The 26,708-nt window shown below is 37.2% G+C and overlaps 4 protein-coding genes across 4 annotated transcripts; 1 reads left to right on the forward strand and 3 right to left on the reverse strand.

The window, feature by feature from the left end:
• Positions 1-1,706: 1,706 nt before the first annotated feature.
• On the forward strand, positions 1,707-6,753 carry LOC124412247 (lysophospholipid acyltransferase 5). The gene is made up of 8 exons (XM_046891974.1): positions 1,707-1,874; positions 2,205-2,312; positions 3,489-3,611; positions 4,391-4,506; positions 4,591-4,749; positions 4,868-5,095; positions 5,187-5,495; positions 5,859-6,753. The coding sequence occupies exons 1-8, from the start codon at positions 1,775-1,777 to the stop codon at positions 6,129-6,131; spliced, it is 1,416 nt and encodes a 471-aa protein (XP_046747930.1). The 5' UTR covers positions 1,707-1,774; the 3' UTR covers positions 6,132-6,753.
• Positions 6,754-8,428: 1,675 nt separating this feature from the next.
• LOC124412402 (pollen-specific leucine-rich repeat extensin-like protein 1) lies at positions 8,429-12,124 on the reverse strand. The gene is made up of 3 exons (XM_046892244.1): positions 11,985-12,124; positions 9,194-9,670; positions 8,429-9,109 (listed from the first exon to the last, which is right to left on the reverse strand). The coding sequence occupies exons 1-3, from the start codon at positions 11,997-11,999 to the stop codon at positions 8,972-8,974; spliced, it is 630 nt and encodes a 209-aa protein (XP_046748200.1). The 5' UTR covers positions 12,000-12,124; the 3' UTR covers positions 8,429-8,971.
• A 5,564-nt stretch (positions 12,125-17,688) lies between these two features.
• On the reverse strand, positions 17,689-19,763 carry LOC124412284. The gene is made up of 2 exons (XM_046892030.1): positions 18,419-19,763; positions 17,689-17,817 (listed from the first exon to the last, which is right to left on the reverse strand). The coding sequence occupies exons 1-2, from the start codon at positions 19,737-19,739 to the stop codon at positions 17,765-17,767; spliced, it is 1,374 nt and encodes a 457-aa protein (XP_046747986.1). The 5' UTR covers positions 19,740-19,763; the 3' UTR covers positions 17,689-17,764.
• Positions 19,764-19,794: 31 nt separating this feature from the next.
• Positions 19,795-26,708, reverse strand: LOC124412767. The gene is made up of 4 exons (XM_046892884.1): positions 26,655-26,708; positions 22,356-22,412; positions 20,297-21,152; positions 19,795-19,823 (listed from the first exon to the last, which is right to left on the reverse strand). The coding sequence occupies exons 1-4, from the start codon at positions 26,706-26,708 to the stop codon at positions 19,795-19,797; spliced, it is 996 nt and encodes a 331-aa protein (XP_046748840.1).

Genomic DNA, 26,708 nt, shown 5'->3' on the forward strand with positions numbered 1-26,708 from the left:
AAATTCTCATTGTTAGATATTCCTTGATAGAATATATTGTAGAATTAATGCTGGTAGTTTAAATGCCTCTTTAGAGTTATTACTCATCGCCAAAAATTCGTGAAAAAGTATTTTCTTTTACGAAAAAAAGGAAATTTCGTTACAAAATTGTAATAATTAAAAATATTTCATATTTTGGATAAAAATTTGAAGAAATTCGGGTGAAATAGTGGGAAAATCAAAACTTGAGGACAGGATCCGACTGATTCAGTGTGGAATCGAAATAATTTAACAGAATGGTGCAATTTTGAAAACCTGATTTTTCATGTGATGTAAAACTTGTTGACCTACAAAGCATAATTTAAATATTTAAAAGTTGTCTGTAGTCCGGACGGAAGCAAGATGCAAGGTGAGTTTTTAATAGGCTCTCCAAATTTGAAGTTAATCTGTTCATTGCTTGCTAAAATATTGCAGCCTTAAGTTGCAAAAAGTCAGTTTTGAGAAAAATGTGTTTAAAGTTTTTCTTGCCGTCTCGATAGGGCTAATAATAATAATTATTTTTGCAAGTTACTGCACATAATCAGCAATTCCTGCGCTATACTGTGGACCTTTCACCTCCAGGAGCGGGTCAAAGACCAACAATACAGTAACAACAGCTGCTGCACATTCGCTGCCTGGCACGATGAGGATGTTTGAAAATTTCATGAAAATTTTACGAAGTATTACTCTTTCACATGCCTTAAACTTGAATCAGATAGTTTTTTTATTATACTTTTAAAAAATTGGATAAAATTTGTTTTATTCAACCTTCGGAATCTATGTAACCCAAGCTGCAAAAGGTTTGACAAAAATGCATCCAAAAATTGTGTGTGCAGAAAGTTTTCAGATGAAAAAAAACCACAAGCTGGAAAATTATAGCTGATCCCCTTCGCGAGATATTCAATTTTCAATGAGTTTTCAATTAGTGTTAAATATTAACTACTTTTTGCATAATACAGGATCAACAGCGTGGACGTCGGTGTGGTAATTATAGCCCCGTTTTTATATTTTTCATGTTTTTTTACGTTGTTTTCTATTTGACAATTTTTCTTTTGTGAATTTTTTTCCGTTGCGATACTTTTTTACAAAGTGCATGACTTATGGTCACAGAAAAAAAAGAAAAAATTAATAAATAAATAAATAAAAAAAAAAACCATTCAATAAAAAATATGACGTATTATATGAAGTATTTGACTAATTTCGTTTAAAAGATTCCACTAATTTTTTGAAATACACCTGTGTAATTTTCGTAATCGAAGAATAACAATTTATATAACGATCTAGAAAATACGGTAACGGTCAGCTGCATCAGCTAATTCGATGTACAATATATATATTGTTATTATGCACCTGTGAATTATCAATTCAAAATTCAAGGCTTTAAAATGCTCTTGCTTTCGTGAATAATTTTCCACAGTATATATATATGCATGCATGCGCAATACACCGATTTCGATTTTTTTTTTCAAATGAAACGCACACCATGTCAGCACATCTGTATTAGGCCACACGAGCTCTGATTGGTTCGTAGCGGAGCGATATTTCTCACTGACCAATGACAACCGTTTCATTCCTACGTTATGATTTTCCTCCAATCGAAGCCTAGGACACACAAGTTCCAGAATTCGAACTTATGTCGTGTCAGTTGTTACGTCGTTGCGACGTTGGACTCCGTCAGAGCGATGTTGGCTGTTGGCGGTCAGATCGTCGCGCACAATCGGTGGCGACAGCCGCGAGTGGATTTAGCATTTCAAACATGGCCACCGAGGGGATTAGCCAGGGCTGGTTGGCAGGCTTAGCGACATCATTAAACGTACCTGAAGCTGCAGTTAGACTTTTGGCTTCAATTCTACTAGGTAAAGTGATGTTTTTTAATTTCATACTTATTACTAGGTCGTTGTCATTAATCGGATTACAATAAGATGGCACTTTTTTCTCTAACGGTCAGGAATCTCGGTCATAACCTAATTTCTTTTGACATTTGTAGATCACTGATATATACTCGTTTTCGTTGGCTTTGAAAGCTGAAATAAAAATATTCGATATCGTTGTGAATTCGGGTTGTGATTATTCTTTTTATCGAGTATTTTTGTACCGAATGTTGACACTTGGATTCCTGTAAATATTTATTATTATCAATACAAATTTTAATTAATATATACTGAAATTTTTTGTTTAATTTTCAGGTTTTCCATTGGCATTGTTTCACAGGTATAAGCTATATGGCAAGGAACAAACCACGCAACATATATTTTTTATACTTTCCGGGTTGAGCATTGGGTATTGGAATTACGGTAAGACTGTTATGCTTGGAGAAGTTTCTATCATACACATTGTGCAATCCTATAAATACCGTTTAAAGATTGATCTATAATTATAAACACAATTACACGACTGTTTCAGCCTTTTTATTTTTTACCTTTTGCTTTGCTATAAAGTTTCTTTCACCGGGAAGTTTTTTGCTTTGCTAGTGTACACTTGGCTTCTTATTAATCAAAGTATGTTCAAGATCTTGAAGATATTGTGATATGTTCAAATCCACTTGTCCATTTGTTGGCTGACAAGTTCAGTTTATTGTTTGATTTTTGATATCAACTTTAGTTGTTTGATCAGTCGTATTGTTATAAATCCAAAGTAAGAGCTCTTGTATGTAGACAAATTGAAAGAAGTTAAATTTTAAAAGCGGAGGCTTATTTCTTTATTTTTAATTTTTATGTTATTATTAATTAGTATCTTTTGTTTCACACTTTTGAAATATTTATTCAGTTTTGTTTCAAGAATATGAGAATATGATCTTAATGCAAGTGCAAAATTTGTATAAAATATGATACGCTAAAAAATAATAGCTGTTTGAAAAATTGCCATATCTTAGTTTTAATTTTTAGGGAAGTTTGTCTGGCAAATACCTAATTATAGCTTTATGTAAATCAGATTTCATTCAATTTCTAATAGTATCACAAGATTGGAAATGAGTTCAGTAGATTTCAAAATATAGAGAAGATGGCGCAAAATTATGCAACACTTAATTTTAGAGTTGAAGGATTTTGTGGTATTTCAAATGTTTTCAAAAGGATATTGTAATAAATTGTACAAAGTAGCTAGTAAGAGAGTTACGAGTGGTGATATTTTTTATTTGAGCCAAGGGAGAAAAATATATCAGTTATAGAACTGAATACTGAATAACGTATAATTAAGAAACTTTCATCCAAATGTATTTATACGTATGTGGTGAATTAACAGAGTTCTGTCAGCTAACAGTTTTATAATATTATATATTTTAACTCGAATAGTGTAACATTTATCAACTGATAGCACAAGGCTGAGCTACATCTCAGATAAGATAGTCATTGCCTTGCTTATGCTACATTCCCTTTTTCAAGTTTTTGCGCATCGTAGTTGTGTTATCTCAACACAAGTTTTCTGTTGTTGTTAATTGTAATACGCATATTTTCAATTATAAATATTTCTAGGTCCGGATATCCTGCACTCTGCATTTTCACTATGTGTTACCTACTTGATACTGAGGATAATCGGTGGAACGAATTTATCGGTGATCATGTCTTTTGTATTCAACATGGCATACCTGCTAGTGGGTAAGCAAAATTCATTGTCATCATGAATAATTAGCTTTGGAACATTCTGTGACCTCTGATTCTATAATCGTCGTAAGAGTAAAGTCGATACAGTCTATTATTTAGCTTTCAGTGACATTCAATTTGATAGAATGAATTTTATTTCTTTTCATTTTTGTAATATCTTTTTACTGCTCATAAATCAATGTTATATTATTTAAAATTGTATTTATGTGCTCAAGAACACAATGGGTACAATTGCAATTATGGCTTAATTTACTCTTTGTGAAGATAAGTCTAAAAACCGATATTTTGTTCCGAACAAGAAACGCAATTTACAAATAGCTCCTATTAAAATGCATAACAGCATAATTCAATTTCTGATCGACATTAATGTATGGTTTATACTGTTTATAATAATATGATAGCCAAGCTACAGACAAGTAAATACTATTGAAAAAAACAACAAACCTGTTTACAAATGCAAGCAGCTTGATGAGAATGACCACATTTTCTTATTTATACTATGGGTCAAAGTTGAAGTATGTCAAGATATGAATTTGACTCATGTGTCATCGCATAAGCATATAATGCACTTGACGATAAAATTTTTAGGATAATCTAACTGTAATTTGAAATGTATGTAATACAAAAAACGTATTTCTCCAGTGATTGCAGAAACTCAAACACTAACTGAAATATGTTTGGCATTAGGAAGTTTTATTAAAAAAATGTTACCATTATTTTATTCAGTTACTTGCTAAAGTATTGATTCATTCATTCTCAATTTTTGTTCTAAGGATATTATACAACAAGTACAGAAGATTACGATATAAAATGGACAATGCCACAATGTGTACTGACCTTAAGGCTGATAGGTTTAGCATTCGATGTATGTGACGGCAGAAAAAAAGAAGTAATTATAAAACTGTATTTATTTTTACAAGTTGCTAGGAATGTAACTCACAATTCATTGATTGTGTCTGATCAAAAAATTTAGGAAATGCTGTCAGCGTCCCAGAAGGAGACAGCTTTAAAGTCGACGCCATCGTTTTTAGAGATCGCAGCCTACATATATTTTCCTGGTTCGTTTTTAGTCGGTCCACAATTTAGCATGAAGCGATATCTCAAGTATGTCAATGGCGAATTGAGGGGTCCGGTATGTCAGTTTTTACTTAATACTTTCCTCATTCATTGTTTTCTTCCATCTCTGAGAGCAGTTATTCTTCAATTTTATTTCACAACTTTACTGGTAATCAATTGTGGTTGTGTTACAGGACTCCTCAAACGAATTGCCACCATGTATAGTTCCTGGTCTTTTGAGAGCTCTGGCTGGTTTTGGCTACATTGTAGTCTTCCAAATTGGCTCTATGTACGTTTCTGACGACTATATAGTTGACCCATCGTTTTCTAATGAGAGCTTTTGGAAGCGGTGGCTCTTATTGGGACTGTGGGGTCGAGTTAACTTATATAAGTATATCAGCTGCTGGCTGATAACTGAGGGGGTAATAACTACTTACCTAACAATTGAATCACTTTATTTAAAGAAAAGTGAATCGAAATATTTGAACGTAACGGCTTATAATTTTTTCTTAGGTTTGTATTGTTTTTGGTATAACTTACAATGGAAAAGACAAAAACGGGGTTGAAAGGTGGGATGGTTGTGCCAATGTCGAGCTTTTGGTATTCGAAAATGCGACACAATTCAATCACTACATTCTTTCCTTCAACACGAATACTAATCACTGGTGTGCCGAGTATATCTACAAAAGATTGAAGTTCTTAGGATCAAAAATCTACAGCCAAACAGCAACTTTATTATTTCTTGCCGTTTGGCACGGTTTTCACAGTGGATATTATCTATGTTTCTTCATGGAATTCATCATTATGAATTTCGAAAAAGACGTAAGTTTTATTACTATTGCCTCTGACTACTGATTCTAGTATTCATTATCTCATCAAAGTTCTCAGCATCAGGAAATGCTATTGTTTTTTTTTTTCATATCAAACTGCAATTAGTAGCGATGTAGTGTGCACTAAGAAAAAAAAGTAAAAAACCTGTATGCTAAACACAGTTTATCAAATTTGGGTTAAAATTTGCGTTTATAGGTTTTTAAGATTATGATGTCCAAATTGTGTCTCTTGATTTGCATGAAATGTATTATCTTCCGCAATCGTTACCACAAAACAATTTATCTTTGTTCATCGAGTATCATTCGATACTTTGTCTAATGAGAATGGTAACTGTGATGATAATTTGTTTTTCAGATTGGGCCTGTACTTAATTCAAATAAGAAGCTGCAGGCACTTTTGAACAATCCAATAATAGCTGTGCTTGTCTGGTTTGTCATGAAAATATACACGCTTGTATTCATGGGCTATGCGCTAATACCATTTGTCTTACTTAAACACAGTAAATACTTGCAAGTATTTGCAAATTTCCATTTTCTCGGACATATATTATTCATGGGTTATCCATTGATAGCCCCATTTCTGAAATCACTTATTCGAGAAAAGCGACAGAGATCACACGAAGAATAGAGAATATATGTAAATTCATATTCCATGCGAATTTATTCCGGGTACTTTTTACACTCAACATCCTTTTTCGCTTCGCCAAATAATCAAAGAAATTAAATGTTCGACTCTTAATGATTGTGATGAACTTTTTTGTCGTACTCTGTTTAAATGGTCTGTAGATTTGGGCGTTCTTGTATCAAACAATGGCAAAGACGATAATATTTGATCACGTGTTGTTGTATCTTCATACGCAGTTTTAGTTGAAAAAATTTATTCCTGTACTGAATTTCCAACACAGTCAATTCTGAAACTATCTGTGCAAATTCTTAATTGTTGCGACTAACAACCTGAAAACTCTACCTCTAAAGATTGAGATAGAAAAGCGTATTATAGCTGTATTATAGATGTGCAAGTATATATGTAACTAATGGTAAAGTGAGCATCATTTTATGAGCGTGTCAAATCCAATCGGAAATTCATTTGAAAGAATGCACAATATAATCGAATAGTAGATCCGACAGAGTGTGGCAGTGGAACAGAGTATTTTGTAATTTTGTAAGTAAATCAGTGAAAAGGTGGAAAATACGTAGAGATTTCGGCACGTAATTACTTCGAGACAGGGATTTCATTCATGTGCAAAGTTGTGTCGATCAGATAATTAAACTGCTCGAGTGACTTTGTCGTGTAATACATAGGCAATTTATTTCTAGTTTATGAGAATAACGAAATATCTTTTCCTATGCAATCTTTTTGGGAAAGATGGTAAAGAAATTTCTAAAACTTTATTAAAGTCAAAAGCTCAAATTAGTTCTTATGTCCCACAAAGTTTATCATAGCCCAACGCATTATTTATTTATTTATGACAACATGTATATTAATATAATTTTTCGGTCATCAATGGTCTTCAATGTACTTTATTATATTACGTTAAACAAAACTAGGACAAATCCCAAAGTATTTGCCACAAATTAGCAATTAAGTGTGACTTTGTAAGAGTATTTCTCATTTGCTCCATAAATATATTTTTGAGCATTGTAAAATATTTTTCTTTAACTCCCTAATTCTAGGAGTTATACTGCTGTCTGTCGACTTTCTTCACCTCTATTCAAAGTGAATTTATGTACAGATTTATAAAACTGCATCTGTGGAATCTAACTAACAAACCGTCACTGTTTTATGGTATCGAATTAAAAGTTAAATTTTATTAATCCAGTTGTTGCTAATGTGGAAGCACTGTTTTCGAAATAATGAATTTATTATCATTCAACTTTACAATTGCTATTTATATATTTACCTTTCGGCTTCCTACATTGATCTCATGAAGCAGGGAGATTTGAAATATTTTTGATCGAATATTCAGAAAATCGGTCAACGATTATCCAAAAAAATTGAAGCTGGTTTCACACAATACTATTATGAAAAAGAAAATTGAATATGGCAGCTAAAATTTTGCACTTTAGATTCTATATATTTTTTACGCTACCTCCTTCAAAAACTCGATTAGGAACTTTGTAGTTTCAGTTTTTTACTGGAGGTATCACAGAATATAGGATTTTTGGCATGTGGGCATATACGAACTTCTTGACACGTGTGAGTTTCGCACTTGTTACGAAAATAACTATTACATGTTAAGAATTCATGTCATTTTTATCGAAACTCGCGGAACTTACATTATTTGGTTAAATGTTGAAGTATATGAGGTGGTAACGAAAATTCGGAGACAAATAAAAATAGTTAGAAACTCTGTGGTAGAATTCTATATTATGAATGAACTTGACTTTGATGCTATTTTGAAACTTTAATAAATTGAGACATTTGGAGGATTCGAGTCTTCGAATTGGTAAGATCCGACTTAATGTCTGACTGAGCCTGAATGTCAATCACATTTGCAATTTTGATGTACTCCCGTTAGTGTGATATGTCTTATCGACGCTGGCGTCGACTAAATGAGTTGACGTTGAATATTTAATACGTTTTCAATATTTTATAACGAATTTACCAGTTATTTCGAAAGAAAACCGGTTGTTTATTATTTATTGAACGATGATTAAAAGAAAAAGAAAAATAAGGTCACAAAATATCGAACTTCAAATCAGAAAGAATATTTATACGGTTTTCTTCTTCGTTGTCTCTCCCTTTTCTCTGCAGAATTCTGCTATAAACATGCTCCGTTACTTGCGATAAATGGGTTTTTCAAAATGAATTTTTAACCCGCCACAAAAAGCAGCACTATTTGTTTCTTGATCTATTGAATTGTTGTCATACACATTATCAGGCTGTTATTGAATGCGGGATAACGGGAGCGACACATTCTGAAGTTTTTAAATATTGAAACGTTGTATTTTCATAAGTTTTCTTACAAAATAGACAACTTAATATTTAGACTTACTGCCTACGTTATAAAAAATATAAAATTACAAAGGTACTTAGAGACAGGTTATAAGTAAGTTTTATGAGTTTCCGCGTTAGCTGATTGACTTTTTACCCTTGTGCTCTGATTAACTCAGTGCTATTAAGAAATTTCGAGTTCTTTTAATATGTCTGTTACCCTGCCTTTAGTTCGTTATTCCAAACATCGTCTCATCGTCAAAAATTTCAACATTCATATTTAACATTTGGCAGCTGCAGCAGTATTTTGTATTGCTGTATGTCAGGTTGTCTATATCCCCGGCTTTGATGTAATTTTATTCCTAATATCTACATATTGCCTACTGGCTACTAGTCAAATAGCTGTCTACAATTGAACCATAAAAGCGCAGTCATCAGGGTCGTACCGAAACTCGACGTTACATATTGCCAATTGACGGTGATAAATACGCGATAGTGATTAACGATCGCCGTCGTGTACTGTCAACATATGATTAGTAAGGTCCGCTCGCCGAGGGTGCTGGTGCGCCGTAGCTGTCAGAAACTGAACCAGATGAAGATGACCCATGGCCAGATGGTGCTGGGGCTCCATATTCGCTTCCAACGGAAGCTGGGTATCCACCCTGTTCCTTCTGTTCATGAAACATCGAATGTCATTTTATAAAGTCACGTAAAAAACAGCTCCGCCAATTCCATGTGGCCAAATCATCACTCACCTGCGTCTTGTATCTGATGAAGTAAACTTCCGGTTTGCTTGGTTGAGTAGGCTGTTGAGTCGGAAGAACGACCTCTGGCGCCTCTTCTGGCTTCTTGACCAAGACGTAGATCAGAGTCTTTTCCTCATCCTGTGGTGGCAGAGGTGGTAGTACTGGAGCAGTTGGGGTTGGTGGGGTAGGTGCCTTGATGAAGACGATTTTGTAGTGCTTCTGGGGTGGTGGAGGCTGGTATACGGGCTTAGGGGCTTTGTACTCCGGGGCTTCTGGCGGTGGTACGTGGACGTAGACGTGTTTGTGGATCACAGCCTGCTGGGCTGGAGGTCCGTACGATTCCTGGACAACCGGAGAACCGTAACTCGCGCTGGGTAGTGATGGTGCCGGGGGGCCGTAGGACGAGGAGGAACCAAAGCTGGATGGTGGAAGGTACGATGGTGGTTCCGGCCTTGCCAAGGACACTGCGCAGACCGCACTGAATACCTGGAACAATCGAATGATTTCTCTTCTTTAATTTCTCCTCTGGCACTGGTTCCTTAACTGATTGCCTGAATCGGTGGTTTGGCGATGAGAGTGTGTTGTGTTTTCTTATACCTACAGAGCTGTGTTTCACCTTCGGCATTTATATGTAGTGAAAGAATAATTGGCAAAAGTTGTAGCGAGAAAAATGATGTTATATAGGTTAAGAAATACACGAATTGTATGCCTTTCGAGGCTGGCGGGTATGCCGTCTTGACGCCCAAAGATGTTATATAGTGCAATGATGATGGATTTCACGCTTTCGTAGGCATCGTAATGCCCTGCCGTAATTGCTACAATCTCGTACACGTGTTACCTCCTAATTACGTCCGGTAGAAAATTGACTCCAACATATCCCGGAAAATAAGTCCTGAATATTATAAATGTTGCGTCAGTAAATTGTAATCTATGTCCTGTAGGTTATGCCCTTCCTAATTTTGTATCTCGGAGTGTGGATTGCGAAATTTGTTATTGTGCCACTTTTCCCGTTTCGGATTTTTGAATATTGACCTTAGTCCCAATACGATCTACGCCTACAATTTATATTTATGAATTTTAAATTCTTGGTATAAACAGGACCGTAAAGATGAATGGTAACCTAGGAATATCAGAGATTGTGTAACGTCATAAAATATCACATAGATCTTCGTTCGCGATCATATTATACCAGTTACAGAATGAGTTGTTTTTTTTGGGTCCAGAGAATTTTCCACAAATCAATTTTGTCATCTGCTGTATAGTTGCATAATAATTGGCCAAGTATAACCAGCTATTGATAATGATAAATAATTCATATCTTACTAATTCTTAGAGATGTTGCGTGGTACTTCATGTGAAGCTGAATAAGTTTGTAGCTAATTGAAATTCTGCTATAATACTTTCAATATTTCATTCAAATGTTTTTTCGGTTGGGTAAAAGATTATGATTTGTGAATACCTTTAATTATACATGCAAGAGAAAACCAACGAAATGGAAAGTTAAGTGAGATGTATAATTTATAAGCATTCCTCTGCTGGTTCATAATTATATGTTTCAATGTGACTCGGTGGTATTTCTTGCTCTGCTCGACGGTCAGATATTAATGATAAAACTATATATGTATAGAAAAGCCATATATTCGACTGCCGCCGGATATAATGATTCTGTCGACCTTATTTTTAGCTTCGCTTCAAGTTCAAGAACTCCCTAACGACTCGTCGCTATGAAAGTACCAATAAAAATTACTCCTTTTCCTACACCTAACGGTCATTTTGCTGATCAGATTAAATATATTTCTGGCTTCAGTCAGTTCTGTTGAATACTAAAAATCCTTTGCGTTTTTTCTTGCGCATTAATAAGCTAAACCAGTTTTTACTCATTTGTATTCTATTTCTCTGTTTAAACAGCAATCAAAAAAGAGAAAAAAAAAGACAAAATATAATGTAGAGCAAAAACTTTTACTCGAAAATCTCCGAGGAAAATTGCTGCCCTCATTAAGTTCATTAAGACAGTTAGTTTTGTCATCCGGGTAACAGAGCTTTTTGGCATATGTTCACGCGATCGCCTGGACGTATTGTCCGTGAACAAAAAAAAAATGTTTGTATTACGGGTACACTAACTTCTTAAACTGATGTTTATAATCCTGGAAATCAGAGTTAATACTAATTGCGTACTTGCGAAGACAGTGAAATCAATCATCGGATGATATGAGATTATACAGCGTCTAAAATTTTTGTGCGTCGGAGAAATGAATTGTGCAACAAGAATTATTACTTCATTTATATCCAAACATTACTTCTCAAATTGTTACTCAGAAATCATGGTTTAATATCAAATAATGAGATTAAGTCTCATAGAGGAAGAGGAAATAGTGCGGTAATAACGTGAACGTTAGGAAAAATGATTATACGAATTATTTGAGAAATTAAAACTTGTGACGAAATATCCGTTAACATTATTTTAGTTCGATCTACACCGACTATACCAGCGCAAATGAAAAGTGAATCTTTCGAAAGCTACAATTTTTAGCAACAAAGTTAAACGTCCCCTCGAACAGTTGGTCAAAAACCAATGATCAAATATAGCTAAGATGAATTTCGACATTCAGACCTCGAGATATGGTTTATTGACGCGGTTTTTCTTTAACGTAAAAAAGTTATCCGAACTGGAGAAACAATCACTTTTCAGAAACAATTCCACGTGAAATTCGGCGTTCATGCGACATGCGCTTCGGTTAAAGTCCACGAAATAAAGATCTTTGCATTCGACTTAGACACTCTCAAAAATAATATTACTTACTAATAGGACCTTCATTATATCGCGCAAATTCGAAGGTTTGAACAGATAGCCTTTTACTCGATTCAAAGCTCGACGATGATGGACCACCTTAGCTCACTGCCTGGTTCATACACAATCACTGACTCAGTATGCCGCGGTAGCGCCTCTTCTTCACTTTTATACCTTGGCCAACTCCCCCAAAGACCAGCAGCACCCCGCGTGTTGCATGGCTTGTCCGGTTGATTACCGCGTCAGAATTTGCCGGTGGAGGGGACATGGTAACTCGTGCATGGTGCAAGGCAAGGCGAATCAAGGCCCCGTTTGATTGGGGCATGAGGACCCTCCCAGCGAACTTCTTCCAAGGGATACCCTACTGCGGTGCTCTACCTTGGTGGTGCAATTTACGACGTGCTAAGTGCCACGCGTAACTCAATCGTTACGATTTAATTCACTGAAGAGTTATAAACCTAGGAACACTTTTAGAAATATAGATTTATGGAGCATGGGCTTAGTTCTGTACCGATCAATCAGATGAATCCGAACTTTAAATGTGTTATTGATTTATTAAGTACCCCTCAAGCCTAAAAGAGAATGAAAAAAATTTTATACACGCATCAGTAGTGTTAATGGATGACTTGTTGAATTCACGTCGCAGATATAAACATGAAGAGTAGAGAAAAGGAATATATAAGTATTTAGGTTTAAAACAGTTTACTTTTTGGATTAAGTTCAGCCGAAGTAAAAGTATTTCGAATGTGATTTCTCGAGTCAATATTCTGTTGTGATCATCGTAAAAAGTTTACGTCACTGTAACTTACCTGATCACAGTGTGAAAATCTGGATTTCTCACATTCAACATGTTACACGTCATAGATAATAGTGCTGGACATTTTGGAGTTGAATTTACATACACCGAATCGTGTTTGGCTTGAATGCTGGATGGGTTAAGAATCTGGGATATATGGAAGGTTGGATTTGGCATCAAATTCGCACTACTGAAGGCTCATGCTAATGTTATCTGAAATTAAAACCAACTCGTTAAGGTGTAGGATAGTCGATTTTTTACTTAAAAAATGCAACCTATCCAGCTTTGGGATGCTCAGGATTAAACAATATCGTCTTTTCCAACCGCAGTAATAAGTCAACATAAATATAAAACGTCTGTATCATTTTGACTCAAACTGATGCACTACAAGTTGCTTTAATTTATGCTTATTATATCAGGGAAAGGAGTTTGAAAATGGTGTGTTTGACTAGTTTCAAGATAATTCAACGACAGCAAAAAAGATTAAAAGATAGTAAACAGTATATTTTTTCTAATGCACTCCTGAAGCTCACTACTGTAGCCATAACACAAAAACTCTTAACTGGGCTTTGGAGCTGCAGATTTTTGCTCCTTTGGAAATACCGCTATAACGATCCACGAAATTGTCATGTTTTAAAGCTCTGCTTGCACCAATCACCCGCGATAATCAGCGTTATCAATTATGGGATTATTTTACTTTTGCTTTTAATGTATCGAAACCATCAAAATATGTCATGAAACATAGAAAAGAATGAACAAACTTTGCGGAACTTCGAAAGTCCTTGTTCCGTCTCTTTTTAGCCATCAGGTATGTGCATTGTATATCCATATAAGTATAACGGCATGCACTTATAAGTTTGTGACAGGTGCAGCACGTAATTAGTACCCCAATTTCAAGATATATTTGAGGAATTTTTCGCACGGATAATTATTTGCGACATGACTTATACTTGTATGATAAGCTATTGAACGTGCTTCAATTAGTTTTAAGGATTTTGCAGTCATTATTTTCTTCCTGTTTTATTTCTCACTGCCCTATATATATATAATATATATAGCATATTGTGGGTATTCTAAATAATACAGATGATATTTATTTCGAAGTATTCATTTAAAGTGCAGCAGAAATTTATTTCAGAATAACAAGATCGACTTGATGTGCATAATCGTTGGATATTTTTCTTTTCTGCATCTGGTCCGCTACGGTTTCCACATTAATTCCTTCGTCATACTTTCTCCGCTGACCAAATAATTACAAGGTGTCCTCACCTTGGGATGAATTATACTCGCTGTAACCTGCATGTAGATCACATATTCTTACATAGTTAGTCGTTGGTTTGGTCTATCAAATTATATGCAACCGCGTTACGAACTATCATAGGTCTTCGTTACGACAATCATGGATTTATGATCAGTTCAAAATCGTGATTCAAATGCTACCAGCGGGCAGCAGACGTGATTTGGATGGCCAAGTCGCGTGAAAGAATTTCACTTTAGTATTTTATTTAGGCTTAAGCGAGGCAGTATGCAGAGAGTCGAAGTGCCTTGATAAATGGATCATCTATGCTTGGGGGGGGGGGGGGGGGGGGGGGGGGGCTTTCGTAGAACTTGCGTACTAGCAGGAGATATTCCTCGATATGTTAATTCGAGTTACGCTAACTTGAGAGCCGCGGATGGTTGTTAACCAATAGCTTATTGCGTACTGTATTTAAAGGAAAGAAAGAAGAAGACGCAGTTTCAAAGAGAAAATTCGTATATTTATCTGCTTATTAACTACCGTAATGATGACGCGAATAAATTGAATACTTGGATGGTGAATGTTTTGATCAAATTTCAATGTCCACATCGGTTCTGAAGTCCTTGGGCATAAGTTCATCTCATGAAAGATAAATTTCCATACCAAGGTATAAATTCCTTGATTAGCATTTACTACGTTGGCCAATTTTATACAAGCGTATGTGTGCGCAAGGATCTAAAGTGACACTGAATCGATGCGTAATTGACAAGGGAGAAGCGATCGGAAATCGAAATGAATTCAAACTTGGGCCCAAATCAACTTCAACGATCGTGGCATTACGAGATTGAATCCAAGATTATCGGTTTACCTGTGACAAATATTTATCATTAAAGCATTCACAGATTATACTCATCATAGCACATGAATGTACCTATACAAGGAAGCCATGATACGGTTTCTATGGAGTAAGGATCCCTATTACTTTGCAAATAAAAGAAAAGAACTGGATTGTCCGAATGATAAAGCTATACCGTGCATGGCAATTTAGGAAAATTTATTCCACCTTTCATTTCATTTTCACACGAGGAGGGTGGTACGGCTGTACCTCAAGTTCGTACATTTTTACCTGCATACCTGACACAACTCTGGATTCACGGTGCGAAGCGTAACGGTTTACGGTCATTAGCCTAATTAGAGTCTAAATTCGTCACGGATCGGATCGTTTCTCATATATATTTATTAAAAAAAAAAACTCCCATACGAAATGGTGTTTTTTTCAAAAAGGAAGAAGTCAGGGAAGCTTTAAAAGTTGAAAGTCATTCTTCGCATTTGGATTCGGATCTATAAGAATTCAACAGAATATACGTTTTTGAAGTTTGCTTGCCCGTAGTGCAGTCAAATTTCGGCGAGATATTCTCTGACCAGCATTCACTCGCGACATTTTCCCCGTGTAATTCACACCTACGTGCTAAACGATAGTGAGAGTTCAGTATGTACCTGTTGTGCATTCTATTATCGCTCTAAAATCGTGATTACTGTCAGCGTACTAAATTAAGTCCAGTAGGTACGTGCAACCTGTGCGACTGGAGTACTGTTATTGTTGTTAGGTTGAAGAATAACCACACGTGGATATTCGCAGCGTACTTTAACCGCAAATTTTTTTCCCACCAGCAAGATCAGTACTTACTTACTTGTTGTAAGAAATGGTCTCAAGGTCTCGATTTCATGTGGGCGAACGAAAATACACAGCTTAAATCGAAAGTGATCGAAGTCACGCGGCATTCTTTTGAATTGAGGTTATGCAAGTGTGATGAGGTAGGTACCTACGTACACGTATCCCTATCTTAAATGTATAAAATTTGTAAGCTTTGACCGTCCGCTTTGTGTCGCGTCGCGTCGTGTCGGGTCTGCTCTTGAATACCGTCAACCAACTTTTATGCCATTCACTTTCTTACTGCATTAATCTCTAATGTGGGGGCGAAATACTTTTCAGATATACTCTTACATTATACGCATACGTAGGTGTCCGTTATTATCCGCGATGGATTATAATAGAAACAATTTGGGTCAATAATGAATTTTCCGTGTCGAAATCAACAGGTTTTTTGAATCGATTTTACTCCTCCGTATGATTTTGTTCATTTTCTCATCACGTGGTGAACCATGATATGAATTTTACAGAGATCAACTGTAGCCACACTTTTACACGATTCATAAATGTCATTGACACATCACAAAGTGTAACGAGTCATTAAAAGTACTCCGAGCGGTCATCAGATGTCGCAAGGCTTTCGACATTCCCACGATGAAAGTAGATCGGGTATTGCAATAATAATAATCTGCGATTGAAACTATAAAAACACTTCAGAGTTCAGATTTCATCTGGCGCTCAGTTGTCATTGTCATCTTTGCAACTGTACTGAAATGCCAAAAACCAGTGTTCAAACCTTGGCAGTGTCACCAAAAAGGAAAAGTTAATTCTGCGTCATATAATCCAGTCGTTTACAGATTGAAATTAATTTCAATGATTAATGTAGGTATATGATTTTTTTTACGTAGCGAGACTATTTCGCGATCGATGAGTCCAGCGTCTGTGCAATTGTATTTGTTTGTCATTACAGACACTTCAAGTAAACAAAAATTTTCAATGGTATTTTCCTTCATTTTTGACTTACACACACACAGGTTCGAATCCTCTTGTTTATTCACCGCATGAAGCAGGTAGGTACCTACCGGTTGCGTTTTGCAACGCTCGTAATTGTAATTAGCACGACTTTCTCCATCCGCTGTTGCGGTTCGACGAAATTGGTCTAAACGTACACATATCCGTCTTACGTATGCCATGGTACGTCTGACAATGAGTAACGGAATTGTTCAATATTACGGTAAAGCTTAACATATTTTTGGAATGCAGTGAGGAAAAATTACTACACACACACCCACGATGTTACGTGTTATAAACGTGTGAACGCGTGTGATGTTGGCATTTCATACGCGTATTTTATATACGCCAGGCGATTGGATATACTGTAACAGTTTTTGCCATCGTTTGTAAAAGTTGAACTGATCTTCAGCACGGTTTCACTTACTTTCAATGAACATGTACCTCGACTGCGTCTGGATTCACGTAACCGTCTGCGGATCTTTCATCTTTCATCTTTCATCTTTCATCTTTCGTCAGATTACGAGTTATGCTTGAAATATGACTAACGATGCACGATGATGATGACGATGATGGTGGTGGTGCAGGCTGGTTATACCGCAATATTCGTCAGGATATCTTCTAACGATCGGTGATACGTCTAACGAGAAATCTGTCCTCGTGATAAATAATTATCTTATTCATAGCAATAATTCGTTATAACCCGCGACGATGCAATATACATGCCGTTTTCTTCGTCCATCTTAAAGAGTTCGTTGTTGAAAGTATCCATACTCTTATATCTACGTATATGTATAGACGCGTAGGTATATTTCGTGACGGCTGTGAGACTTCGATCATAAATGCTGGAATTATGAACACATATCTACTCGAATATTTCACACGTTTAGAATATTTTATTATAGAAAATATACAGCCGATCGACGTGAGCCTTAAAATCTACTTGAAGAGAGATGCTGACATTAGTATTACAATGTCACACTCGCCGCAACAATAATTTACTTTATAAATAAAATTAAATATCTGGAGAACTGTTGTATGCGATTTCTTCTGCAAACCGCCAGTCTGGAACGTCGTTTTTGGCTTATTGCACGCCCTTAAACGGTTTCAGGCGCATGATTAACCGGCAGTCCCATGGTCTGATCATTATCTGTGACAGAAATACACACTCTTGTAACGGCATGCAGGTTAAAGACGTTGAGACTCCATATACAATATCCCTAATGGTGATTCCCTGAGCGAAGGATCACGGGTGTATTTATGCCGATTATGCCTTACGACTGTTTCGCGTGATCTCGCGTGTTCCAATGTAGTCAGCGCAGAAACCTGACCACTGTAGTAGACGACTGGTATGATTTCGATAAAATTTCGCATAAAACTCAACTTTCGTAACCATAAATGCATCCTGTAAATGTACGTGTATATACATATATATAATATGTATGTGTATGTACACATGTATATTCACACTTGAATTTGGTTTTTGAGCGGAACTTTCCTGTTTATTTCTTAGTTCTTTATGTATCTCCTTTTTTTTTTTTTATCGAACATGAGAATGAGAGGAAAAAAGAGAAGCAAATAAAAAAGAAACTCGGAAAAAAAACGATCGCTTTCAACTTTCAAACGAGGTTTCGGTCAATGTGGTGATAAAATTTTGTAACATCTCGTGAAACTATTTCTACTGATGGCGCGGTGAACCTGGAGGATAATAGTTTTATGTAGGTAAATAAGTAAAACGTTTATTCACTCACCTGGTGCAATAACTTGATGCTGTTTATGCTGCACTCTCGAGTAGCCATCGATTACGGTCATGCCACCAAACTGTCGACTGCCTCTTACTTCCGGTATCGAATCCTTTTCACTTCCAATTACCATCGACCCGTCAGTTTCCTGGGTAGGCGTCTGTCTCTCCGATGTGAGTCTCGTCTGCGCGTTACCATTCGTTATACCATCAGCGAAATTCCTCCGTTTTATAACCTTGCGCATGAGTCTGGCACCTTTCGTCGTTCCCGATTCTTGTTCCCCAGTAGGTGTAAAACGAACCGTGTCCTCGTCCGCATTCACGCCGACCTCCGACCTGTCGTTAACCTTGTCCGAATTCGGCGCGTCAACGGCAACCCCTGTTACTTGCGAAGACGCAGAAACGAACGGATCGGACTGATAAGAATTCGTCGGTGTTCCGTACGAAGTGAGCGCCGACAAATCTTGTATGAAACGGCTGTTATCACCCTCTGCGAGGTACTGAACATCCTGAAAATTCGTCGCGTCTTTCACCGGCGGAGTTGCGTAGGTCTTTGCTGGCCCTAGAGGATTCTCAGGGCTCTGATACGACGAAAACGAGACCTGATAAACCGGGGCGGTGATCAATGGCTCTTCGTTCTTCGGTGGTACTAGTTCTTCGGCAAGGGCTCCTGTGTCGTCCAAGTTCTGGGACGAAATATCACCGCCATTACCGCGGATTAGTTCATCGCTAGCAACGTTGAAGTTCACCTGGTTGCCAGTGTTACCCGTGGTCTGTCCGTAGACCAGAGAAGGTACAAAGTTATCGGACAACTGGGCAGATGACTTCGGCTCATTCTCGTTTACGGCCAGAATTTGTCCCGCCTGGACAGTATCGTAATCCTGGTACTGGTGGTCTCGGATGTTTTGATCCTGCTCATAACTGGTTGAGCTAGTCGACGCGAATGATTGTCCTTCGGATTGTGAAATTGCTTGAATATGTTGATTCTGATACTGTGTATCTAAGTTGCCCGAATTCTGTGAACGTTCTTGTTCCTGGTAGTAGTATATCGGCTGACCCGACGGAGGAGGAAGTCCTTTGTTTGACTGCTGGTACTGCGCTTGCGCAAAACCTTGTGCGCCACCTTGGTTTGGAGCAAATGCAGTCGTTTCATAAGCCGGGGGTTTGTAGGTGTCACGGTTTTGCGTGTAGTAGAGATCGTTGTTGGGAGATGACGGTAAGGTTTGACCATAGATGACAGGAGACTGGGAATCCGTGTTTGTAGTCGAGCTATATGAGCCTGTGTTCCGCACTTCCGACTGTGGAAGATTGTAAGTATATCCAGAGTCCATGATCGGACCAACGACATGTGGGATTTCGGACTGGGAATCCGTGTTTGTAGTCGAGCTATATGAGCCTGTGTTCCGCACTTCCGACTGTGGAAGATTGTAAGTATATCCAGAGTCCATGGTCGGACCAACGACGTGTGGGATTTCGTACTGGGTGAAAGGCACCGAAGGTGCCTGATGGATGGCGATGTTCGACACACCCTTGTAGGGCTCAACGATTTTCGAGACGTCCGGTGCAGCATTCGCTGGTAGTTTAATTGCGATGTAGGAGCCTCTGGTCTTTGGGAGATAGTAAGTCGTTGGTGGGATCGCCGCTGCACTCTCTGTTTGTGGCTGATAAAACAGCGACGGCAAAATGTTTCCTGATGACTCCGTGGTCGGAGTGCCAGCGTTGTTGGAACCCAGGCCAAATACCGAGGATAAAAATCCGCCGCTGCTGGCTGGCTTCTCTTCCACAGCAATCTCGGCAACCGGTGCTTGGGTCGTTCCTCGGAACCGGGAGAACAAACCCTCGAAAAATCCTGGACTTGAAGTGCCAGTGTTTTCCTGGATATTAGCACTCTCGTCGTCCTTGACTTCGGGCAGGAAAGGGCCGAGGCCACCGAGGTTGTCCAAGAAGCTCAAGTCGGGTTTTTCTTCCTCCAGTGACTGGGGCTGGACCAAAGAGCTCTGGCCTTCGCCCAGACCGTACATCTGCATTTGTCCTCTTTGGTAGTCAACGCTGTGCAAGTTGGGTGGTCCATAGTTGGCGTGTGGGATTTGTGAAGCCTCCGGAAAAGCTTGTCGGTAATCCGCGAGTGGCTGAGCCTGAGTTTGCGACTGTGGCGACACGTAGGTCTCATACTTCTGTTGCGTCTGAATGTTGTAGTCACCGGTTTCAGCTGTGAAACCGGAGCTGTGGTATTCACCAGAGTTATGGTTCTCTACTTCAGCGGGATACGGTGCCGACGGGGATGAATACGTCGGTGAATATCCGGTCGGATAAGTCTCATGAGCGGGTCCTGATTGCTGGTAACCGTTTGAGTAGCTACTCGAAGCATAGTCCAAGGATGCACTTGACCCCGGCGCATATCCCACCTCAACTATGTCCCCTTCCGGCGGATATAAGTTCTGTGCCTGAAGATTTACCGGGTGAAGATCGATGCCGTTGTATTTGTGGATTTTCCAAACCGGATATTTGGTCAGATCGATTCCCTCGGGTATTGCTGTCTCGCCCTGGATAAACCAATCGTTGTTCTGGGGCACCGGAGCTGGATAGATTTCTGGGGCCTCAGTTGTCGTTGCTGAGGAAGTGAACGGCCATATACTTCTCGATGCTCTCTGCCTTTGTTGTTCCCCGAGTCCTTTGGACGCCGTTAAATCGATCTGATTCGGTGGTCTCGCCAGAGTTAGCCCAAGGATGGAAAGCCATAAGATCTAGGAGCGTACAAATTCAAAAGTTCATTAAAACCGAGGAGACGTGGGCGTATAGGAGAATTAAAGTATAGTTCGTCGATACTAGGTACTAGACACTCTAGGATGAGAAAGGCATGCAGGTACATATTATATGTCTTAGCGTTTGTCGGTACGGTACATAAAAGTAAGGTCTGGATTATTACCGTGAAGCCGTGACTCTGTCCTATGTTATTACGCGAATTACGGCAATTAAACAACATAATTGTACGTATTAAGTGTGTCATTCTTACGTTGAGAATAGCGTTCCTCAAATGGTTAATTTTGTCTTTTGTAATTATACGCTCTTTGAAGAGACGCTATTGACAGTGATAATTATTCGATCTGCCAGCGCCGGAACGGCACTCGCTGTCCCAATATTGCATGATTTTAGTTGCAAAATGATATTGGCAATACAAGATCCTAACATACGTTTTTTTAGAAAAAAAGGAACTCTACACCGAATATTTTGCAGAATTAAAAGAGGAGTTGAAAAATTCACAACTTGATAGAAACTCAATCGAGATGATGTTTCGTCCTGGATGCATGGATGAAAGAATTTTAATCGTTTATTCGATTTCTCTTTTTTTAATATAGTAAAAGCGAATCACGCGAATTTCTTCTAATGATCATTACCAGCACCATAGAATGTTGGAAATGATATGTTTCACAACGCTGTGAGATCGAAGAGCTCTTTGATAAAAATTTCTTCTTTTTTATCTACCACAATTATCAAGATTTCATATATATATACGTATATAATAATTAATGTGTCTACGTAAATCACTTGTGGATTAACGATTAAAGGAAAAATTTGTAGTATATATCGCACCTGGTTTCTCATTTTGTTTTCTACACTCACGCACTTAATATTACCAAACGAGAGTTCGTAGTTTATTAATGAATATAAATATATAATATATTATGAGTGAAATAAATAAAATAAATAAGAAAACTTTTGCACCGTACTACGGTTTGATATGGACTGGCCACGGCTGATTTAACCCACTGACTTATATAGCCGAAAAGTGAAAACCACCCTTCTATTGTAACGGCTGAAACATCCGTTAGAATTTTCGGCTTTCCCGTAATAGCTGGAATAAGTAGCAACACAGTACTTTCACACGATGGAAAACCGTGTCATTGAGGACCGATAAGACGCACTGAAATGAGGGTAGGTTTGCTTACCGGTGCGAATGGCGGCCGCCCAGTCTGCAGAAGGTGATTAACGATTAGCTCGACATTCTAAACCTGAAGAAGAAAATCCAATTTGTCCAAATTATTCGCGAGGCCAAGGCTTCGGCTTTACTTGGGAAAACATAGAGCGTTGTTATTTGGCCACGTTACCGTATGTATCATTCAAGCACGCGAGTGTAGATGCTTTAGGCAGGTAATCCAATATATCAGGATAATTTCGTGAAAGCGTATCTCTAAGGGTATCTTGCTCATGCAGCTTATATCGGTTAGTGTTACATGTGTTAATAGTTTTAATGATAAAAATATTAACACAATATCCAGGCACGCAAAGTGACCATGTTCTCTCCGTTAATTCGCGTTATTGAAACACGATCGCGCGGGACGAAGTGTTTTTAATATTTGTTTTGCGTGCAGAAACATCACTCTGAAATAAGAGTTAATTATTTTTTTTCAATTTTGGTAATTACACTTCATTACAAGCGTATTCGTGTATTAAAACTTCTTCACGCTTATCTATACGCGTGTGTGTTTGGTTTCTGTTTAAGGGGACAGTTTAAGTAAACTTTGTGAAACCAAATTTCACATTTATGTACTTACGCATTTAACTGATGCGAGTGATATTCGGTCGAAGAATCACGTATTTCGTGATGACTTGACTCGTAAATTTTCAAACCTCTACCTGCACTTTCAGTCAGCCATATAAGATTTTTTTATAAACCTCCATGTATAACCGGAATTCAACGATTATTCTATTACTATTCGAACTATTCGAACGATTTAGATTATTATTCGTATGAGAAACCCTGTTTATTTTATCCCTATCCATTATTCGGATGAAAGTATACCTTGACATCGTGTGCAGTCGAATATTTACACTCCAATTAACGGCTATTTAAATTCCATAAAACATTTACGACATTCAGTGTTGCTTTGACTTAAGTAGCCAAATCATTAATGTGCGTAAAATGAATATTAGACTTTCAACATTTCACAGACCATAAAAAAGGCAGTTCTCAACTTTTATAACGACAAAGCTAGGTAAACAATTGGCGCCGTCGTGATACGTATAAACTTGTGCGAAAAATTGTGGAATAGCATATTTCGTTCGGAATTTCAAATTCTGCACAGTCTTCAGATTGTTTTTTTCTTTTTTTTATTGTAATGAATTTTTGAATCGCAATTTTAACAGAAAAAAGATGCCTTTTTGATCAGCCGCAATTGCGACGTTCTCCGATGAACGGAATATTCCCATTTCCGAGTCGGCTGATTCTTCATTTATGCCAAGAATTTAGACTTTCCATAATTGTTCTCAGGTGAGCCGAACTAGCATTCAATTTGATAGGATTTTGAATGAAGGCAGAGTTTCACCAGGGTATACACTATACGTAAGTATACATATATTTGTGGGTATAACCTGTGCGTTTTGTAAGCGGAAGTAGAGGTGAGCGGAGTGCGGATAATCGCTTAGTTTCGCGGAAGCATATAACTCATGTGAACCCGTATCAGAGATTTTCATTAAAGCGGATCTCAGTGTTTAAAATTACCTCTCATCACGCTATACGGACTCCCAGGTGAGTTACCGAAAATATGTAAATTATCCGGACTGTTGAAGAGAGAAAAAAAGAAGGAAGAAATATAGAAATAAAAGTAACACATAAATCTGAGGCTAGAATTTCTTTGCACAACGTACTTTCTTTTCTCAACTATCATATTAGGATCTAAATAATATTATTCGCTGTGTATGTGCATGTGTGCAAGGTTCGTAAAAATTCTAACGAGCTTAAAATTCAAGAATTTTTTCACCTTCCGGAGATTTTTACACTGTAATATGCGAAAGTATCCTCTTTGATATTTTTCAAAATATTTGACGCCCGTCTTGCAGTTCTCAATAATTTAGCTCAAGCTTGAAGTTTGGCGGTTGCTGAAGTTCGATAATTTTCGACCGATGATACATTGAGATTGAAAAGTCGTATCCACAAAAACAACGCGTTGATTACATTCATTTCAAATCTAAATTTTTGGAAACGATAAATGGTAGACTTAAACTAATGTTTGAATTGCTCAAAATTTATTTAAAAGCAAAAACTATTCACACAACTTGGATATCCACGAATTTTTTTCGAAAATTTTGAAGAAAATCGAAAATTTCAAGTGCCTGGCAAAGACGGTATGTCTTTACCGGGTTAGAAAATCTGGGTCCCCAAAAATTAAAAAATATCACCAAAAACTCTCAACGATAGTTTGACGAACTTGCACATCAAGAAAATAATTTTTTTCAAACCAGCAAAGTAATATTGCTTTATTAGGTAGGAGCATAGAGTTTTTGGTTTTCGGTTTGTCGGTTTTTACCTTTCAAATTAATTTTTTGCAATCAATGGATTAGAATAAATTTTTGAAAGTTAGTTTGAAATCTACTTCAATCACTATAAGTTATTTTTGTTGATACAACTTGTAAATTCCAAAATATCATCGGTTGAAAATAATTGATACACAACGGGATTTGAAAAAAAAATATTGAAAAAAAGGAAAGATATTTTCATACAGTACAAGAAATCCCAAAAGGAAAAGAAACGAAGATGTTTAGGTCTGGATCGAGGATGATCGCGTTAAATTGGATCTCTCGTTGTATAACAGAAATAAGAATAAAGCGGAAGAAAGCAGAGAAAGGAGTCTCACTACAACGTTTTCCAATCGAGCTACAGACAGTTTCAATATCCAAAGTAATTGGAATTGTGGCAATATCAACGTGCGCTCACATATTCTTTTTGTATACTCAACTTCAGTACAATAAACTCGAGAATTCTTCAAGCGAAAATTCCTTGATGGAGTCTCAAACAATCGAGCGATCATTTAAAAAAAATTTAATAACAAAATAAATTTTCACGTGATTCAGAAGTGTTGAAACGTTCTGCTCAACTTGAATTACTCAAAAATATGAAACATTTTTCAAAATTTGTACCGATTTTTTCACACGATTTTTCGCCAATTGCATACTTTTATTTATAGGAGGTGTTCTTCGGACGATTGACGATTGTTACTATTCACACGTGAAGATTTTGATCGAATATAAATAGTCTTAATCACCATTTTCTCAAATGAATTCAGGAGAATTTCACGTCCAAGACAAAGGTGTACTACTTTCTCCTTAATATAGATATATTTTAAACCCCGGTGTTGAGCACCTGCTGTACGGTGGAGCGGTTTTATACAGTACACTTAGTGATTTTGGATGTGAGTTTTCCTTGAAATTCAATTCAACAGTAATCTCTCTGAATTCTCCCCCCGAACGTTTCTGCTTCTGTGAATATCACTTTCATCCGTCAACGTCGTGAGATACAAAACGGTACGTCAGTTTTCTAATTGAAAAATTTTTGAAGCTATATTATTTGAGTTATTTGAAGAAATAGGCTTAGCCAATAAAAGTGAAAAATTTTGCACAAGATTCATCACAATTTTTTTACTTTTATCTTCTCCGGTAAATGATTAGTAAAAGTGCAGCAGAGCAAAGTCTCGTTATCTTCGGATTACGGAGGATGAGACTGCGTGACCAAAGGTAACGCATCTCCAAGGTAGCAACGGTCGATAGCATATAACGTCAGAAGGAAAGAGAATTGCGTCGGTAAAAAGAGCTCTGGCGCCTAATTCAAAATCACAAGATCTTAGGAGGTCTAGATGGTACGGTAGAAATACCTCCGAGCTATGATTTCGAGTACGAATATTTACCTAAGGATGTCGCTACTCAACGACGAGGATTTTTTTACCTTTACTTTTTTGCTGTCCGTTCTTCAGTACCCGGAAATGCAAAACAATATGGAAATGCAATCATATATCTTATGATAAAACGCAAACCTCTAGATTCACCTACATATTCAGTAGAGTGAAATGTTGATTGACAAAGAACACGTTTCTCGTAACAGAGAGATTGCACTCGATAAGGAAATCAGTTCAATGCGTTCACTTTTGCAATTGGGTATACAGAATACGAATTCGGTCATGATTCAATTACTTTTTAGTAGAACTTAGTTTACGAAACTAGAGAATCGAAATTCTGACAATAATCGAGGTTTTGGTTTATTAATGTCCAGGAATTGACACAATATCAAAAATGATGTTCACAAAAATGTGGACTAATGCGTTTCGTATCAAAAGTTCGAATCAAAATTAACTTAAGATTTAAGAATTCCTTCTGTTTTCTTATCACTTACTTCTACGTTTAAAAAACTTTTTTCCAAACCATTCTCAACATTTAGATCCTTCAACTGAAAATCGAATTTACTTCTGTTCCCGTACGTTTGCGTAAACGACGCTGATTGGCTTGATGTAGATGACGTCACTCGTCGCCAT

Source organism: Diprion similis, chromosome 11, assembly GCF_021155765.1.
Source record: "Diprion similis isolate iyDipSimi1 chromosome 11, iyDipSimi1.1, whole genome shotgun sequence".
In the NCBI taxonomy this organism is placed as follows: Eukaryota; Metazoa; Arthropoda; class Insecta; order Hymenoptera; family Diprionidae; genus Diprion; species Diprion similis.

Bases quoted from the DNA above. Each gene is read 5' to 3' on its own strand.
- LOC124412247 (XM_046891974.1), top strand. From the start codon at position 1,775: ATGGCCACCGAGGGGATTAGCCAGGGCTGGTTGGCAGGCTTAGCGACA. The intron at 2,313-3,488 runs GTAAGACTGTTA...AAATATTTCTAG, and splicing joins CATTGGGTATTGGAATTACG to GTCCGGATATCCTGCACTCT. The intron at 4,507-4,590 runs GTAATTATAAAA...CAAAAAATTTAG, and splicing joins GTGACGGCAGAAAAAAAGAA to GAAATGCTGTCAGCGTCCCA.
- LOC124412402 (XM_046892244.1), bottom strand. The intron at 9,110-9,193 runs GTGAGTGATGAT...TTTCATGAACAG, and splicing joins TCATCAGATACAAGACGCAG to AAGGAACAGGGTGGATACCC.
- LOC124412284 (XM_046892030.1), bottom strand. From the start codon at position 19,739: ATGGACTCTGGATATACTTACAATCTTCCACAGTCGGAAGTGCGGAAC. The intron at 17,818-18,418 runs GTGAGTGAATAA...TTTCTGTCACAG, and splicing joins GCATCAAGTTATTGCACCAG to ATAATGATCAGACCATGGGA.
- LOC124412767 (XM_046892884.1), bottom strand. From the start codon at position 26,708: ATGGCGACGAGTGACGTCATCTACATCAAGCCAATCAGCGTCGTTTAC. The intron at 21,153-22,355 runs GTAAGCAAACCT...GTACGCTCCTAG, and splicing joins GGCGGCCGCCATTCGCACCG to ATCTTATGGCTTTCCATCCT. The intron at 19,824-20,296 runs GTGCTAATATCC...AATCTTCCACAG, and splicing joins CGAAGTCAAGGACGACGAGA to TCGGAAGTGCGGAACACAGG.